Below are 20,311 nucleotides of genomic sequence, written 5' to 3'. Positions count from 1 at the left end.
TCAGGATCTCTTACTGGTCCACTGAGGTGGGGCTTGCCACTGGTTTGCTGGGACACCTCCTGGCCTGTACTTATCCCCTTCAGCCACAGCAAGAGGGACCCCTCCCATCAATCCCCCCCCCAGCCTCATAAGCCAAAAGACTATTGCTTCCCATCTCTCTTCTGGCTCCACTCTTCCAGGATTCCTCCTGGGGCAGTATTTCCTGAGTCCTTCAAGGTCATCAAAGGAGGGTAAGAGTGACATACTGCTTACTCCACCATCTTGGCTCCTCAAAGTCTATAAATGTTCAATCACACAAAATATATTTCCACAATATTTGTGTTATGAAAGAAGATACAGACCCAAAGGACAAAAAATATGAAAAAAGTTAGAAAATTAAATATAGTATGCTTCAATCAAATACAGAATATTAAAAATAAGTAATATGATCCACACTACATTACTGTGTTCACTCCTGTTGTAACTGTGAAGGACTATTACTCATAAAAATAATGAACAGATACTCAATTCATCATTTTCTCTGTGTTCATCCATTTAACCACTATAGCCTAGTATCAAGTGGTACTAATCTGTTTGGGGGCCATTTCTATGTTCTCAAACATAGAGATCTCAAAAAGATCATCTGAAAAATCTAAGTACTCCTCTCCTGTGGCTAAAAAATAAATTCGTTGGTTTTTCTTTGTTTTGTTCATAAGGTAAATTAAGTTACTTTTGAAACCTGAGGATTCCATGTCTTTGGATTATAGAAGAAAAATCAAGAACATGGTTGTAGATAGGGGTGAATAGAATAAGAAAGAGAATTTCTGGTGTTGGTTTACCTTCTTTGTCCTTGGTACAACCTTCAGGACCATGGGTACAGATGGTGTAAGGAATGGCTGCTTGCCCAGCTTCAGAGGAACCTGCAACAATTAAGAAAAACAATTAGAGTTCAATAAGCAACCAGTGTCAAACAGTAGAGAGAAAGAGAAGTAGTTACATATGTTTATGATATCTTATGGAAAAGAAGATTATACAAATGAAGACTAACTAGAAGGTCATGCAAAGAAGTGTTATCTTGGTACAACTGTAATTACATTACATAGATTTGACCTCAGAGACTGTCACAAAATATAAAATATGTATTAACTATATACTCGGGGTTTATTAATGCTAGTCTCTTATAAGACAGAATTAAGAATCTTGCTGAAATTAAGAGGTTTTTATTCACTTCCATCACCTTTAACATTGTATATTTTTTTTCACATAAAACAAAGGTATCAAAAAGGGACTGCTATACATTGGTATTCAAAAATTTTATTTTTTGTAATCAAGAATTTTGTATTAATGTTATTGTTATTATAGTTAAATCAAATTGATTATTTAGCTAACAACGCATTAATTGTTTCTCTCTTGGCCTTCTGTATATTTCCATCTTAATAATGGTAAGTTTTAATTCTTTAATAGCTTGTTAACAATAAATAGGCAAATTGTGTTGAATTCAATTTCTCCATGTGGCATAGGCTATTTCTCTACTTTGAAAATAAAATAATCTCAAAAAAAATACCATCCTAGATGTTGAAACAAATACTGTGACTACTGACCTGTGTCTCTTTGCAAATTCTGAAGGAAAATTCCTGCAGTAGTCGACACATCGCAACTTTCACACCCGTAATTGCAAACCTCTTCCCAATGCAGTTTCGGGGACCAGCACCAAAGGGCAGGTACACATAGGGGTTCTTTCTCTCCTTGTTTTCCTTGCTGAATCTGGTTTTTAAAAATGGCAGGAGAAAAGAAATGAGTGGGAAAAAAAGAAACCCCAAGACTTGTCAAAAGAACAATAAATCTGAATCGGGAAGAGATGGATCAATCAATCAAACCATAAACAGTTACTTAGTGCCTGCTATGTGCCAGGCACTGTGCTAACTGCTGTGGATACATAAAGAGGCAAAAGATATTCATTGCCCTCAAGGAACTTACAGTTTAATGGGAGTCAATATGAGAAGAAATCTGTACAATGCAAGCTATATATATAGGATGAAAAGGAAAAAATGAACAGAGGGAAGGGACTGGAATTGAGAGAGGTTGAGGAAAGCTTCCTGTAGAAGGAAGGATTTGTGTTGGGACTTATAGGAAGCCAGGGAGATTAGAAGTCAGAGTAGAGCAGGGTGTGCATTATAGGCAAGGAAAATAGCCAGAGAAGATGCTTGGAGCTGAGATGGAGTGTCTTGCTTGTGGAAAAGCCAAGTGACCAGTGAAACTGGATCAAAGTGTACATGACAGTGTTGTGGTTTTGTCCTTCCTTCTCGAAGAGATCCATGACATCAGAGAGATGTTGATTGAACTGGATTTGAGTGAGGGAAAACTGTGCAAAGTCACCAGCCTCACTTTCTCCTCCAGAGCCATCTGGGTCCAGTGGCCAGATATATATAAGGATGACTGGAGATGACCCAGGATGCAGTGGGAGATCTTGGACTTTTTAAGCTGAGATTTTATGACACCCATCCAGTGCATAGGCCTGTTTAAGATATGAGTCAAGGGATGGCCCCTTTAATAAAAAAAAAAAAAAAATCAAACTGGGAAGGGTAGACTATCAGGTTGCTGGCCAAAAGAGAAACAATTACTATTTACATTCATTCAGAGTAAGGAGGACCCAAAAAATAACCATTAAGTAGTGTTTTGGGCAGGGACCTAGTTATTTTGGGGTTTATTGGCTAGATTTCTTTCCCAAAGTCCGCGCCTTAAACCCAATTCACTCTGGATTTCATTGATTGGACAAAAACAGGTCTTTGCCAAATCACCACTTACTGATTATTTTGGGGCCCTTCTGGCTCAGAGTGAATAGTAGTTGTTTCTCTTTTGGCCAGCAACCCTAAAGGTATTCCCTTCCCAGTTTGATTCTTTTTTCTTATTATTATTGAAGGGGCCATCCCTTGAGTCATTTCTTAAACAAGCCTATTCACAGAATGTGCGTTGATACTCTAAGTGAAGTTGACAGGGAGTAAAGTGGGAAAAGATTGAAAAGGTATTAGAGGGCTAGGGTATAAAGGCTTTTTTGAATGCCAAATAGAGCATTTTATATTTGCTTCTGGAGGCACTAAGGAGTCACTGAAGTTTACCGAGGATGGAGGTTACGTGATCATACCTGTACTCCTGGAACATATTTTCATGGCTAAATGGAGAATGAATTGATGTAGGGAGAGAATTGAGGCAGGTAAACCCACTAGCAGACTATTATAATAATCCAAATGTGAGATGATGAGGCCCTGCACTGGAGTGGGAGCAGCATCAGAGGAGAGAAGAGAACATTTCTGAAAAATGTTGCCTAGGTGAAATCAACAGACCTTAGTTACAGATTGTATTTGGGAGCAGGGGAGAAAGACAGTGAGTAGTCAAGGATAACTTTGAGGTTGTGCATCTGAGGGAGTGGGAGCAATATGTTGCCAGAAATAGGGAAGGTGGGCAGGGGAATTATGGGGAATGACAATGAATTTTTGGTTTTGATCATATTGAATTTAAGATATCTACTGAATGGCATTTGGAGAAGAGAGATTAGAGGTCAGCAGAGAGTTTGGGGCAGGATGGACAGATTTGAAAATCTGTTGAAATTAAGAATGGTAATTAAATCCATGGGAATTGAAAAGCAAGCCAAGTGAAGTAGCATAGCAAGATAATAGAAGAGGATCCAGGTCAGAACCCTGAGGGAAACCTAGGGATTTGAGGGTGTGACCCAGAAGAGAAAAACCTAGAGAAAAGAGAGTATCAGACTGGAGAATAGTCAATTATATCAAAGGCTTCAAAGTGGTCAAGGAGCATGAGGATTGAGAAAAGGTCATTGCATTTGTTGTATAATCGTTAGTAACTGGAGAGAGCAATTTCAGTGGAATGACGAAGTCAGAAGCAGAAGCAGAATTGTAAGACGTTAAGAGAGGAAGAGACACAGGCAATGCCTGGCAGAACAAAGGGAGCATTCCAGCTGTAATCTCACAACATTCTCCTAAACAACCTTAAAATAACATATCTAATCACATTCTAAAAACGTATATTTAAAAAAAAAGAAGAAGAATGTATTGAGCCATTTTTCCAGTCCAGAAGAACTTAGGAGGTCAGAAGGAGAGGTCTGTGTCACAGGAGTGGGGGGATGGACAAAAGCAGATCAAGACAGTGACATCAGTGATGGGTCTTGGAGGTGGCCATGGCAGTAGCAAAAAGGTGGCCATGAATACATGGTCAGAAAGATATTCCAGGGGACCGCTGTTTTAAGACTAGGCACAGGATCAGGCACCATTTAACAACTCTCTTGTACATTATGCAGTTCCACGTCCAAGTTGCAGGGAGGAGAGGAGTTGTGGTCACGAGAGAGCAAAGAAGGACTCTATTAGGTTAAGCACCAGAGTGCTGACCAGGAGAGCAGGACCACATCCCTCCCTCAATTAAGTTAACTTAGAAACACTAAAAGCTTAGAGGCCCCCAAAGCTAATTGTTACAATAGAAGGGCAAAAAAAGCCTGAAGCTTGCTTGAGACAGTAACTCCTCACCCCTGAAGTGAGCAGAATCCAACTTTAACAGAAAGTTTAAAGTAAAAAGAAAATGTAAAAATGAGCAAAGAAAAAGTAAACCTGATCATAAAAAGCTATGAGGATAACAGAGAAGTTCAAGAGCCAAACTCAGAAGAATGAAATGATATCTATAAGCTAAGCCTCAAATAAAAGACAATACTGACAAAAGCCCCAAAAGAATTCCAGGAAGAGCTAAACAAAAAGAGAGACTTCTTTTAAAAAGGGGGAAAAAATTTACAAATTGAATAAGAGCAGTAGAGGAAAAATTGGGAAAAAATGAGAGCAATTCAAGAGAATTATGAAAAGCGAATTAACAGTTCTGTAAAAGGGGCACAAAAATTAATGAAGATAATTACTCCTTAAAAGGTAGAATTGGCCAAGTACGGAAAAAGTACAAAACCTCACTGAGGGAACTAATTTCTTGAAAGTTAGTACTGGTCAAATGGAAGCTAATGAATAATTGAAAAAATCATGAAAAAATAAAATGAAATCAAATGATTGAAAAAAAAATGAAGGAAAATGTCAAATATCTCATCAGTATACCAAGTGACCTCGTAAACAGATTAATGAAAAATGATTTAAGAATACTTGGATTACCAGAAAGCCATAATTTAAAAAAGAGCCTAGATATAATATTTTAAACAATTATATAGGAATTACTCCCATATAGGAGCATAGGAAAACTATATAGGAAATATATAGGAAAACTCCCCACATATCATAGAACCAGAGAGCAAGGTAGAAATTGAAAGAATCCACAGATCACCTTCCAAAATGAAAACTCCAAGAAATATTATAGCCAAATTCCAGAGTTCTAGAGTCAAGAAGAAAATAATGCAACCATCCAGAAAGAAACAACTAAAATATTATGGAGCCATAGTAAGGATCACATAAGGTATAGCAGATACCAAAATGAAGAATGAAAGGCTTGCAATGTGATATTCCAGAAGTCAACAGTAGCTAGGATTACAACCAAGAATTACCTACCCAGCAAAATTGAGTATATTCTTATAAAGCAAAAATGAAATAGAGGAATTCCAGTCATTATTGATAAAAAACCAGAACAGGATAGAAAATGGGGCCTTCAAACACCGAATTTGTGAGAAATATAAAAGGGTAAATATGAGTGAGAAATCATAAAGAATTTATAAAGATTAATATTTTTAAATTTACAAATGGGAAGATGACATTGAAACCTGTAAGAATTTTATTATCATTTTAAGGTGGTTAGAAATAGTTTTACTAGAGGGCTGAACCAAGATAGTGCTGTAAAAGCAGGGATTCACCTGAGCTCTCCTCCAAACCCCTTCAAATACCTGTAAAAATGACTCTAAACAAATACTAGAACAGCAGAACCCACAAAAAGACAGAATGAAAGAAATTTTCAGCTTTTGACAATCTGGAAGGACAACAACAAAGGTCTGTTGCATAAGGTTGAGAGAAAAGTACAGTCCAGCACAGACCACATCAGCATAAACCGTGCCCCAGCAAACCTAGAGCAGGCCTCCAAGGACTGAATCATTTGCAACTGTGGTGGTTTCCAGACTTCTCAACCCACAAATGCCAAAAACAACTTAGAAGGTCAGTAGGAAAGGTCTGTTGGACCTCGGTGAGACAGGAGTGAAGTCCAGCCCCAGCCCAAGCACAGCCCCAGCCCCAGCAAACCAGGAGCAGGCCTTGAAAGTGACTGAATCAGCAGTGAAGGTGGCAGTAGCAAGGTGGCAGCAGTGGCAGCAATGGAAGTGGATGCTTCCAGAGCTCTCAGCCAAAAGATGGTAAGAGGATCAAACAACTGGTCAGGAGATTACAGGAGTCTCTTTGTTAGCACTGAAGCAGGATTCTGTTGCTTTGCCCATACTTGGATCTGGATGACAGTCCTGGGTTGTAGTCCTGAAGTGAGGAGGAGCACTGGCATAGTGCTTGTGGCAACAATGGAGTGGGAATCCTCTTCACAGTTCCAAGGCAGAAAAGAGTGTGGTCACTCACAGACCAGATCATGGGCCAGGAGAGTAGTAAACACCTCTCTTTAGATCACACCACCTTGGAAGAACTGAAAACTTACAGGTCTCTAGAAGTATCTCTGAAAATAGTTGCACAAAACCCCTAAAGCTTGGGGCAGTACACCCTCCACACTGGATTAACAAAGATTTGAAATGTTAAGTAATAGGCTGGAAAAATGAGTAAACGGGAAAAAAATGAGTAAAATGGAAAAAAAAAACTCTGACTATAGAAATTTACTTTGGTGACAAGGAAGATCAAAACATACACTCAAAAGAAGACAACAAAGTGAAAGCTCCTACATCCAAAGCCTCCACGAAAAATATGAATTGGTCAAGGGCCATGGAAAAACTCAAAATGGAATTTGAAAGAGGAGTAAAAGAAAAATTGTGAAGAGAAATAAGAGTGATGCAAGAAAATCATGAAAAAGGAGTCAATACCTTGGTAAAGGAGACCCCAAAAATACTGAAAAAATAACACCTTAAAAAATAGATGACCAAATGGCAAAAGAGGTTCAAAAAGCCAATGAGGAGAAGAAGGCCTTAAAAAGTAGAATTGGCAAAATGGAAAAGGAGGTCCAAAAGCTCATTGAAGAAAATAATTCCTTAAAGTTAGAATGGAGTACATAGAAGGTAATGACTTTACAAGAAAACAAGAAGCAATAAAACAAAACCAAAAGAATGAAAAAATAGAAGACAATGTGAAATGTCTCTTAGAAAAACAACTGACCTGGAAAATAGATCCAGGAGAGATAATTTAAAAATTATTGGACTACCTGAAAGCCATGATAAAATAAAGTTTAGACATCATCTTTCAAGAAATTTTCAAGGAAAACTCTCTTGTTAAAAATTGTTTTTACATGTAACTGGGAAATAAGATACATAGGGAATGGGGTATAGAAATGTCTTACCCTACAGGAAAAAAAAGAAGAGGAAGAGAATAAGAGAGGGGGTGATAGAAGGGAGGGCAGATTGGGGGAAAGGGTAATCAGAAGCAAAACACTTTTGAAGAGGCACAGGGTGAAAGGAGAGATAGAATAGAATATATAGGAGTAGGGGAAATGAGATTGAGGGAAATACAGTTAGCAATAGTAACTGAAAAAAAAATTGAAGCCAGTTTCTTTGAAAAAGGCCTCATTTCTCTAACATATAGAAAACTTTGTCAAATTTATACAAATAAGAGTCATTCCCCAATTGACAAATGATCAAAAGATATAATCAGTTTTCTGATGAAGTAATTAAAGCTATCTATAGCCATATAAAATATTCTGTCTCACTATTGATTGGAGAAATATAAGTTGAAACAATTCTGAGGTATTGCTTCATACCTATTAGATTAGATAATAGGACAGAAAGGATAGATGACAAATGGTGGAAGGGTTGTGGAAAAAATGAAGACATTAATGTATTGTTGTCAGAGTTGTGAATGGGTTAAACCATTCTGTAAAGCAATTTGGAACTATGGCCAAAGGACTGTAAAACCATAACTTTGACATAGCAATGCCACTACTAGGTCTGTATCTCAAAAGAGATAAAAAACAAAAAGGAAAAGGACCTATATGTACAAAAATATTTATAGCAGCTCTTTTCTTGGGTTAAAGAATTAGAAATTGAGGGGATGCACATCAATAGGGAAATGGCTGAAAGATCTGTGATATGTAATTATGATAGAATACTATTGTACTATAAGAAATGATGAACAGGATATCCTCAGAAAAACCTAGAAAGAATTGCACTGTTTGATGCAAAGTGAAATCACTGAATACAAACAACAGTAATATTGTAAGATGATCAGCTGTGAATGGCTTCGCTCTTCTCAGAAACAAAATGATCCATGACAACTCTGAAGGACTTAGAATGAAAAATGCTCTTTATCCCCAGAGAAAGAACTGATGGTGTCTGAATACAGACTGAAGCAACTTTTTTCACTTTCTTTATTTTTCTTGAGGTTCTTTTTTGTCTATCTTTTCTTTCACAACATGAATATTATGGATATATTTTGCATGACTACACATATATAACCTATATGGAATTGCTTGACTCCTCGATGTGGGGGTGAGGGTTGTGGGGAAGGAGAAAGGGAGAGAAATCAGAACTCAAAGTTTTAAAAACAAATGTTAAAAATTGCTTTTACATGTAACTGGGGAAAAATTAAATACTAAAAAATACAAAATAAAAAAGAAATAATTTTTAAAAAATAATCTTACTATTCAGAGGGCATGAGTATGAGCTGATAATGTTGAGATGATCTCAAAAGAAAAATTGAAAGGCTGAGAAGAGGGATAAAATGAGAGAATAGGGAAGGGAAAAGAAAAATGGAGAAAATTATCTCACCCAAAATAGGTGCATGAGGAAGAGTTTTCCAATAGAAGAGAAAATAAAATGGGGAAAGGGCAATACTTGAATCTCACTCATTTTTACTGCTTCAGAAGAGTTTATGTACATACTCAGTTGAATACAGAAATCCTTAACTAACAGGGAATTAGGAGGAGAAATGGTTAGGGAAGGCAGGCAACAGTGATAAGAGGAAAGGTAGATTAAGAGAGGCAGTAGTCAGAAGCAAAAAAAGACTTTTGAGGATTGTCAAGGGAGAAAAAAAGACACAAAGAGAGAGAAGGAGGAGGAGGAGGAAAAGGAAAAAATGAAAATGGAAGAAAAGGAAGTCAAAGAGAAGGAGGAAGACAAGAGAAGGAAGAGAAGAACAAGATCAAGAAATACAGAAGAAAAAAAGAAGAGAAAATGGAAATATACATTAGTGTTCATAACTGTGAATGCAAATGAGATAAACTTACAAAGTAAATGGAAGTGATTTGGATAATAGATTAGAAATCAGAATATAACAACATGTTGCTCATAAGAAAAATGCTTGAAACAGAAAGACACATACAGACTTAAAATAAGGTGCTGTAAACAAATCTATTGTACTTCAACTAAAGCAAAAGAGGGAGGGTTGCAAACATATCAGACAAAGGAAAACTTTTAAAAGAGATAATCAGAGAAACTATGTTTTATTAAAAGTTATCATAGACTATGAAGTAATATTAATACTAAACATAGACACACTAAATGGAATCATATTCATATTCTTTTCTTGGGGGGTGAGGTAATCGAGGTTAAGTGACTTGCACAGGGTCACACAACTAGTATCAAGTGTCTGTGGCCATGTTTGAATTCATGTTCTCCTGACTTCAGGGCCAATGCTCTATCCACTGTGCCACCTAGCTGTCCCCACATTCAAATTATTAAAGGAAAAATTAAATGAGGTTGAAATAGACAATGAAACTAAATTATTGGGGATATCCAATTTACTCCTTCCAGGACTAGGTAAATGTAGTTCATAAAATATATGAGATAAAGAATTTATCTCATAATAAATGAGTTAAAGAGATAAATAGAATTTTTGAAAAGTTACATATGACAGACCTATGGAGAAAACTGAATGAGAATAGAAAGGAAAATACATTTTTCATTAGTTTTACATGTCACCTTCACAATAATTGACCATATATTAGGGCATGATATTCTCACAAATAAATCCAGAAAAGGAAACATATTGAATGCACACTTTTTGGACTATGATGACATAAAAATTAAATTCAGTGAAGAGCTTTTGAAGCATTGATTAAAGATTAATTGAAAACTAAATAATCTAATTCTCAAGAATGCATGGTTCAAAGAATAAATCTTGGAAGCAATCAAAAATTCCATTAAAGATAATGACAACAATGAGACAACATTCAAAATTAATGGGATACAATGAAAGCATGTAGAAGAAATTTTATATTACTAAAGCCTTAGATCAATAAAAAAGGGAAATTGCAGATCAATGAATTGGGCATGAAAGTTAAAAAAACTAGAAAAAGAACAAATTGGAAATCTTTATTTAAATAGAAAAATAAAATCCTTAAAATGAAAAAAGAGATTTTAAAAATTGTACATTAAAAAACTTTAATTTAAAAAATGAAATGGAGATCTGGTTTATGGAAAAAAATAAAAAAGAGTAAACTATTGCCTAATTTGATCTTTACAAAAAAAGAAAGCAGAAAGCCAAATTATCAGTATTAAAAATGAAAATGATGAATACACGATGAATGAAGATGAAGTTAAAGCAATTATTAGGAGCTGTTTTTTCCAGTTATATACCAATAAAACTGACAACCTACATGAACTAGATGAATATTTACAAAAAATATGAATTGCACAGATTAACAGAAGAGGAAATAAAATACTTAAATGACTGTCACTTAGAAAAAGAAATTTCAGAAGCCATACATGAGCTTCCTATGAGAAAATCCACATGACTACATCAATTTGTAAGTGAATTCTAGCAAACATTAAAAAAAAAATTAATTCCAATAGTATGTAAACTACTCAAAAAAATAGGTAAAGAACCAGTTCTGTGAAATTCTTTCTGTGACACAAATAAAGTGTGTCACTAGGGAGAGCAAAAACAGAGAAGGAAAATTATTGACAAATTTCTCTAATGAATATAGATGCAAAATTTTTAAATACTAAAAAGAAGACTACAGTAATACAGCACAAAAATTTTTATTACCAGGTAGGACTTATAACAAGAATGTAGGACTGGTTAAATATTGGGAAAATTATAACTGACCATATCATTTACAAAGAAAAATTCATGTGGTTATATCAACAGATTCAAAAAAGCTTTTGACAAATTATACCACCTATTCCTATTAAAAATCCTAAAAAGCATATGAATAAATGGAGCTCTTCTTAAAATGATAAATAGTACCTATCCAAAACCAAGAGCAAGCATAATCTGTATGGGAATAGACTAGAAGTCTTCCCAGTGACATCAGGGGTGAAACATGGATGTCAATTATCACCAGTATTACTCACTATTGTACTAAAATGCTAATTATAGCAGTAGACAAGAAAAAAACATTGAAGCAATAGGCATAGGCCATGAGGGGGGAGAAACTAATCCTCTTTGAAGATGGTTAGATGGTATACTTGGAGAAACCTAGAGAATCAACTAACAAAATCTAATCAAAATAATTAACAATATTAGCAAACTGGAAGGGTATAAAACAAATCCACATAAATCATCAGCATTCAAGAAGAGATAGAAATAGAACTTTCATTTAAAATAACTATAGAAAACACCAAATACTTGGGAGTCTACCTGCCAAAAAACACACAGCACAATAACAAAAGACTTTTCACACAAATAAAGGTAGCTCTAAATAATTGGAGAAATATTAATTGCTCATGAATAAACCAAACCAATGTAACCAAACATGATAATTCTACTAAAATTAATTTAATTATTCAGTGACATATCAATCAAACTACTAAAGAATTATTTTTTAGCACCAAAGGAACAGAGAAGAAAATTCATCTGAAAGAACAAAAGTTCAAGAATATCAAGGGAATTCTTGGAAAAAAATGAAGGAAGAAAGCATAGTGGTAACAGCTTTCAAACTATGCTACTAAACAGTAATCATCAAAACATTCTGGTACTGTATAATTGATTGTTGATCAATGAAATAGATTAGATACACAATATACATAAGCAAATGACCACAATAATCTAGAGTTTTATAAGCCCAAAGAGCCAAGCTTTGGGGGCAAGAACTCACTATTCAAAAAACAAAAAAACAAAAACAAAAAGCAAAAAACTTCTGGAAAAACTGCAAATGGCAGAAACTAGGCATACATAAACATCTCATACTGTATAGCCAGGTAAAGAAAAGCTGGGTGCATAATTTAGGCACAAAAGGTGATATCATAAGCAAATTAGAAAGAAAAAAAATCGCCTTTCAGACATATGAATAAGGGAAAGATTTATGATCAAAAAAGAGACAGAGAGGATCCCAGGAAGTAAAAACGGATTATTTAGATTACATGAAATTTAAAAGTTTTTGCACAAACCAAACCAATTCAGTCAAAATTTGAAGGAAAGCAGAAAACCGTTGAAGGGTAGGAAATTTAAAACAAATTCCTCTGATAAAGGACTCATTTCTCATACATACATACATATATATATATTATATATATATAAATAAGGTACTGAACAAATTTGTAAAAATAAGATCAATACCCTATTGACAAAATGTCAAAGGAAATGAACAGGAAATGTTCAGAAGAAGAAATCAAAAACATCAATAGTCATATGAAAACATAGTCCAGATCAGTATTGATTGGAGAAATTCAAACTACAACATGTCTCAGGTACCACATTAATCCTATCGGACAGGCTAATTTGACAGGGGGAATAATGACAAATGCTAGAGGCAAAGTGAAAAAAAGTACATTGAAACACTGTTGGTGGGACTGTGAACTTCCCCAACTATTCTGGAGAAAAATTTGGAAGCACACCCAAAGGGTATAAAACTGTACACACTTTGATCCGGCAATACCACTACTTATCTGGACCCCAAAGAGATCAAAGAACAGGGAAAAATCTATATTTACAAAAATATTAATAGCAGCCCATTTTTGTTGGCAAAATTTTCAAATGCAAAGGATATCTATCAATGGTGGAATGGCTGTACAAATTGTGGTATGACTGTGATGGAATATTGTTGCAATATAAGAAAAGATAAAGGGAATGGTTTCAGAAAGACTTGGGAAGACTTATATGAACTGATGCCAAATGAAGAACAATTCGCACAGTAACAGGAAAATTGCAATAATGATCAACTGTGAAAGACTTAGCTACTCTGCTTGATGCAATAATCCAAGATTAATTTAAACATTATCATGATGAAATTGGTATTCACCTCCACAGAGGGAAATTATGAACTCTGAGTGTACATTGAAGCAGATTGTTTTCAAATTATTTTTCTTGCTTTTTGTCACAAGGCTAAAATGGAAATCTGTTTTTCATTACTTCACAGGGAAAATAGATTCATATTGCTTGACTTCTCAGTGGGTGGGGAATGGACCAGAAGGAAGGAGAAAATTTGGAAATCAAAATTTTAAAAATCAATATAAAAAATAAGAAAGGAGACGAAAAAGCAGATATCAAGAGATCTGCCTCAAGAAGATAGTAAGAACATCTAAAGCACCACTTGCCTGTCTTCAGAACAGTTCCTTCCTATCATGGAGCCCTATTTGTTGTTTGTCATTTAAAAAAAAATCCCAAACAAGACTTGAAAGGCAAAAAATTTAAACATATGCTCAACAAACTATCTTAATATCAATATTATTTTAGAAATGAATTTAGAATTTTAGAAATGCTAAACCTTTAATTACTAAGAAATGTAAAGAAGGAGACTGTTGATCTCTTATTGCAACAGTATTTCAGTTTTTGGGTTGCTGGCTGGCAGAGTAGATAGAGAGGTAGGCCTGGAGTCAGAAAGGGCTGAATTAAAATCTGACCTCAGAAACTTACTAGCTGTGTGACCCAGGGCAGGTCATTTAACCATGTTTGCCTCCATTTCTTCGTCTGTAAAATGAAGTGGGGAAGTAAATGGCAAACCACTCCAGCATCTCAGTCAAGAAATCCCAAAATGGGGTGATGAAGAGTCAGACATGACTGAACAACAAGAAAACAACAACAAAAGACTTTAAATAATTCTTTAAAATTCAAAGTTGAAGAAAGTAAAGGGAGAGAAAGTGGAGCACCTATTGTAGGTAACCTTTGTACCTTTTCATTGTATTGTAAACTTTTTGAGGAGGTTAGCTACAAAGGATGGAGAAGATATAGGGCAATAACAGTGAGGGAAGGATCAAGTGTAGTTTATTCAGGATAGAAGACACAAGGGCATGTTTGCAGACAGTAGGAATAAGTCAGTAGACAGAGACAGATTGAAAACAAGTATAAGAGTGGGAATAATGGATGGAGCAGTCTATTAGAAGAGATAGAATCACTTGAACAAGTAGAATAACGTTACTTGATCATGTGTCACAGGGGTCACATGACATCAAGCAGGGGCTAGTAGCAGAAGGCACCAAAGTGATGAGAGGTGAGAAAGAGGGAAAAAAGAAGGAGTTCATTGTGAATAGTCTCATTTTTTCTGGTAAAATATGAGAGAAGGCTCTCAGCAGAGAGAGTGGAAAGAGGGGGAGCAATGGGAGGTTTCAGGAGGAATGAAAATGTTTGGAAGAGTCGTTATGTAGAATGGGATCATTAGTACCCTTAGCCATATAACTAAGTGGTTTCAGAGGTGGGCTTTGAATTCAGATTTTTCTGGCTATGAATGTAACATGATGCCCTCTGTCTGATATACCCTAAAAAATTTAGTTACTGCTAAGGGCTTTAAAACATCTACAGATGAGTGATTTATGAAAATAATTACATGTTTGCATTGACTCTGGAATAGACAACCTATGAAATAATTAATTAAAATAGTCGAAGTTTAGAGAATTTAAAGATGGAAGGGATCTCAGTTGGCATACAGTTTAAACCGTCATTTTTCAACTTGTATACTCTAACAAAGATCAGTATTCAAAACCGACTTCTAACACTTCTTAGCTATAGGTATAATGCCAAGTCATTTAATGTATATAAGCTTCAATTCCTTCATCTACAAAGTAGAGACAAGAATGCCTAAAGTAGCTATATCCAAGCTACTGAAATACCTACTGTAGGCATCATGCAGTGTTGTCGTGAGAGTTTAAGTGACAGACCCAGCGTCACCAATCTAAGCAAGACACAAAATCAAGATTCAGACCCTCACCCTGTTGCCCAGCTCACTGTTCTCTCTAACCTGATGATGTTGAGTAACCTTTCTCCTTATTTAAAAAAAAATGTGTTTACCTTTCAGGGCAGAACTCCTCTGGCTCTGGCCAGTATTCTGGGTCACGATGAAGGACATAACATGGGGCCATCACCACTGTGCCTTTGGGAATCCTCAGTCCATTGAGCTCAACAGTTTTCTTAGCAACCCTTTCAATCCTGACAGCTATGGGGAACATCCTGAGGTTTGCATGTGTCACCATGTCTAGGTACTCCATCTGTACCAGGGCATCATATGTGACTGCTTCCTGGGAAAAGAACAAACAGTTCTAAGTACTAAGGTGACATATCACATCTACCCTTGCTCACTTGGTCTTAGAATGAATCTATACTATATTCATTGCACATCTTGTCACCAGATATTCCAGTAATACCTTCTGGAGAAAAGCTACAAATGAATTTTTATTATTGATTTATTATGATTTGAACATGCTAAAGAAGTGACTCAAAAATTCTGAGATCCATCAACATGAGATTTGCATCTACAAAAAGGTTTTCATAAACTAAACCCTTTTAAGTCTCTGACAAAACTCCTGAACCTCAGTAGAAGGAAGTTGTGCTAAGATGAATATTTTTCTTCTCTTCCTCTGCATTGTCTTTTGGAATAAACCAGGTGAACCATAAAATCTGGCATGGAATAGTAGACAAAATTTACCTTAGTCAAATTTACTTTACATACACTTGAAACCCAAGAACAGCCTATCTGTGTCTTCATTGCTCCCACTTCTTCTCATCTTTGCTTATCCTTCAGAAAATGACTAGCTTCTATCCAGACACTAGAAGCCTCATTCTCAGTTCACCTTCAATGTTGAGATGCTCTGGTCTTATTTCATAATAGTTAAGAATTTTATACCATTAAGGGACTTCACAAGAGAAAAGACTCAAAGGTATACATCTGTATTGGTAGAATATAGAAGAGATACTGTGGGTGGGGCAGAGAGGCTTTCCTAGCATTAGTCACAACAGATAACATTAAAGGTTATCTATTTACATATCATATCATCCTGTTCTGACACATCTATACAAATTATAGAAAACTATAGGGTTTGGAGGGTTTTGGGGGAATCACTCAGCACTATTTTAGGGGCTTGGGTTTGGTCAATGAAACCTAAAGATACATTTTTATGAATTTATCTCCTCTTCCTTCCTACTGCCACCACTCTAGCTTGGTAACTCATTACTGTTTAAGTGGATTATTCCAATACATTCTCAAGGATATCCCTTAACTTCACAGGGAAATGACTATTTAAGTGTTACCATAATGATAATGAGGATTATCCTACTTTGTCCAAGAGGGTTGGAGACAGGTGATCCTGGTGTATCAAAAAGAGGTTCCTTGGTAAAGACAAACTCCAATGTCCATTCATATGACCTTTTGTCTTTTGACACCAGGAAGAGTATATAACCCTTGTTATCAGTCACATCAGAGACAGAACACAAATCTGAGAAGAGGAGATGAGAAGAGAGTAGGGAAGGAGAGGAGGACAAGCAAGGGACAAGAAAACAGAATGTGAAAGAAAGAGATTAAGCAAGGAGTAGAGAGGAGACTCAAAGTTACAAAGATACTGAGTATCAGAAGAGATGGGAAATGAGTGCCAGTAAATTGGCGAACAGCTATGAAGTGGCTGTATGAACAGGGGACAAGTAGGCTGTTTCAGCATGTTTCCAATGTTTGCCACTAGTTCCTGAGATATTTCCTTCTCAGGAAGCACAACTCCATATAAATCTATGGTGTCTCAACATGTCTTTGCCTTTTCAAAACCTGGCCATATCTTATAAAGTCAAACACTACATCAGCACAGGTCATTTTGACAAAGCTTCTGCTAGGAAATCAGGCAGATGTATGAATAGAAAGTAAGTTGGGAAGGGATATGAATAGCTCTATTCTCCTCATCCTTGTTGGGCAAAACTGCATCTATCTCCTCCTGAAGTTTCTGCTGGATCTCAGGGTGAGTGGCCAGGTTATAAAAAAGGAAAGAAAGGACTGAAGTGGTGATTCTGTAGCCACCAAGAATAAAGATAATGGATTGGGCCAGAATCACTCAGATCTGAAATAGAGGCAAGGGAAATAATCAGACAAAGTCATCATACCACTGTTATATCATTCAGTCATATCAACAGAATTTAGCAAAGGCATCTACCCGACTCTCCAGAATACCTAGAACAGATCTGAAATGCATTCAATGACATGACAGGAGTTTTCAACCAAAATCTATCACAAGGGTTGCTCAACCTTTTTTCTCCTATATCTGTTCTGTTCTTTCCACACAGCTGCCTCATGCTTAGTTGTTGTTTCTGGTTGTGACAAGAGTGACATTTGATTTCAGATAATTCTCTCTTCTTTCCAGCACACTGTGTAAGAGGACTGATACATTAGAATGTTCTAGCAATAGTCCAGAGAAGAGGAAATAGGTGCCTGCGATAGGGTAGTTGTGTATGGAGTGAAGTAAATAAGGAGGAAAGATATTTGAAGGGAGATCATGAATCTACAGCTGGAAAGGACCTCAAGAGCCATGTAGCCCAGCATCCTGACTCTTCTGTTCAATAAACTGAGGCCTGACAAGTTTAAGTGACTTTCCAAAAGTCTCATAGGCAAGAGTTAGGATTTGAACCTAGGTCCTCAGACACGAGAGACCATGCTCTTCCCACTGTACCTCACTACATCCTATCTCTGATGGGGTCCATGAAGGGAAAGTATACAGAATGTAACAATAAGCATTGATTACATTTCTATACATATGCCTAGTATTTATATTTCACCTATATTATTTCATTAGACCACCTTAACAAGCCTGTGAAATTTCTAGTGCAACAATCCTCTTCTCCATTTGTCAGATAAGGCGATTTTGGTTCAGAACAGTAAAATGACTGTTTCAAAGTCACTGAGCCAGTAAGTGGCTGAAACTGAGCCTAGAATCTGGCCTTCTGACTCCCAACTCCAGTTGCCCCTTCCTTAAAATACACTGCCTCCCCATGCTGAGTTCTGGTAAGAATGCTTAGGTGCAGTGTAAGAGTATCATTATTCTACTCATGGTTAAATAAGAATAGTACAAATAAAAACACAACTTGAGAAAATTGCCTGCAAGTTTTATATTGCAAGAGAAACTTGTACTCTTTTTTCTTTCCTGTGTTGCTGTTGTTCAATTGTTTCAGTCATGCCAGACTCTTTATGCCCCAAGTTGGGGTTTTCTTTGCCATGATACTGAAGTGGTTTGGGATTTCCTTCTCCAGTTTATTTTACAGATGATGAAACTGAGGCAAACAGGGTTAAGTAACTTGCCCAGGGTCGCACAGCTAGTAAGTAGTTGTCTGTGGCCAGATTCGAGCTCTGGAATACTCATCTTACTGATTTCAGGCCTGCCACTGTATCCTTTGGGCCATCTAGCTGTCCTACTAGCTGAGCACAAAGAAACATGGCCTAGGGCAGGGAATAGAGCAAAATTATAGGATTTAGAGCTAGAAGAGAATTGAATGATCATCAAGGCCAATGCCCTGTTTTTACCTAGACAAGCAAGTCTTGACAAGTGAAATGAAGCACCCAGGGTCACCCAGGTACTTAGTAGCACAGTTAGAATAAGAGAACTGATTTTATATCTTGAAAAAAAATTGTTTTTCCTATCTCGCTAAGCCTCGTTATTGTCCTAGGAAGAGATGAAAAAGGGACTCTTGTGTCACCTCCAAGCTTCAGACTAACTTGATCATCACAAATTCAAATATACTTTTGAAAATTGTCTCCATTTAGCTCATCCTACAGATGTCAAGCATCTTTCTGGGGTGGCTAGGTGATATTCCAGAGTGCTGGACTTAGAGGTAAGTCTGATCTGAGTTCAAATCCTATTTCAAAGTTTTACTAGCTGTGATCCTGTGTAACTTGCTTAAACTTCATCAGCCTTAGATTGCTCATCTCTGAATCAGAAATAAGAATGACCCTAAGTACATAGAATTGTTATGAAGAACTAATGAAGAAATTTACATAAAGTGCTATCTTCAAATTTTAAAACCCTATAACATCATTGTCATTGTCATTGTTATTGCCATTTGGTATATCATCTAAGTAAATTGGAAATTTTTTTCATGCTTCCACAGATAACGGATTCAAGATTTCATTAATGACTACCCTCATGCCCAAGTTATCTTTGTGAGAGTGCGTCTCTGAATTGTTAGAAGTCTGAGAATCAATCAAAAGCTGAAGGAAATCTACCTGGTACTGTAAAAGTAATGGAAACCACCAATGCTGAGAAAACACTTGAGAACACAGAAATTAGCTATGAACATGGCAGATAAATATCTATACTGCAGGATGGACAAGTGAAGATCTGAATGATTAGACACATTGTGTCATCAGTTGAGTGGCAGAATTCATATTCTACCCAAGGCACTTCCACCAAGGATCCTATAAGGTCAAAGAGCCTTAGCTTCAAGTGAAAGAAATAATTGCTTTATATCAGATTCTAAAACTTTAAAAGATTCTGTCCTAATTACCAGTCCAAGTTTATGGGAAAGAAGCAGACCCTGAAAAACCTAAAAGAAAATATTAAGTATTTCAGGAAATGACTTCTCTTAAGTCAGACTGAAAGGATGGAAATATAATGCTTCACTGGTTTATAATATCATTGATATGGACACCACCAAACCAATCTTACAATAACTTTATGGCTGGTTTTCCAGGATCACTATAGGCAAAAAAATTGATCTCACAATGGTCAACCAATGGACATACCTCTTCAAACTCAGCTAGACTGGCCTTAAGTCAGCAAATTATGTAATGAACCAACATGCCCATGCTTGAAGACTTTGTAGCTTCCAAGCATCAACAATAGTTTTTACTTTTCTGGCCTGGCCTTCAAGAATTAAGCATCACAGTTTTGGGTTTTTTTGGTTTTGTTTTTTTTTTTCAGGTAAAGGCTCAGAGTAGGAGCTTTGTGGGAAAATGAAAAATGTTCTGAATTTGGACCAAGAGCCCACATGGAGAACTTGAATACAACATTACTGGCACAATTATAATTTTGTGCCCATTCTTATACAGCATTTAGTATTGTTAGCAAGGCTGTTTTGAGATTGTATAAATA

At 36.2% G+C, this 20,311-nt stretch overlaps 1 protein-coding gene across 1 annotated transcript in view; it reads right to left on the bottom strand.

Moving 5' to 3' along the window:
* Positions 1-20,311, bottom strand: part of LOC114052175 (cytochrome P450 3A4-like) — a 44,723-nt gene continuing 24,412 nt past the window's right edge. Inside the window, 6 exon segments of the mRNA XM_027874655.1 lie at positions 1-276; positions 819-899; positions 1,581-1,743; positions 15,264-15,492; positions 17,140-17,290; positions 19,360-19,449. Of these exon segments, the coding sequence (XP_027730456.1) occupies positions 1-276; positions 819-899; positions 1,581-1,743; positions 15,264-15,492; positions 17,140-17,290; positions 19,360-19,449 (990 nt within the window).

The sequence above is a fragment of the Vombatus ursinus genome, unplaced genomic scaffold (genome assembly GCF_900497805.2).
Source record: "Vombatus ursinus unplaced genomic scaffold, bare-nosed wombat genome assembly UNPS02014807.1, whole genome shotgun sequence".
NCBI lineage: Eukaryota > Metazoa > Chordata > Mammalia > Diprotodontia > Vombatidae > Vombatus > Vombatus ursinus.
Note: the sequence above shows the minus strand (reverse complement) of the source record. Positions and strands in the feature narration are given on the sequence as shown.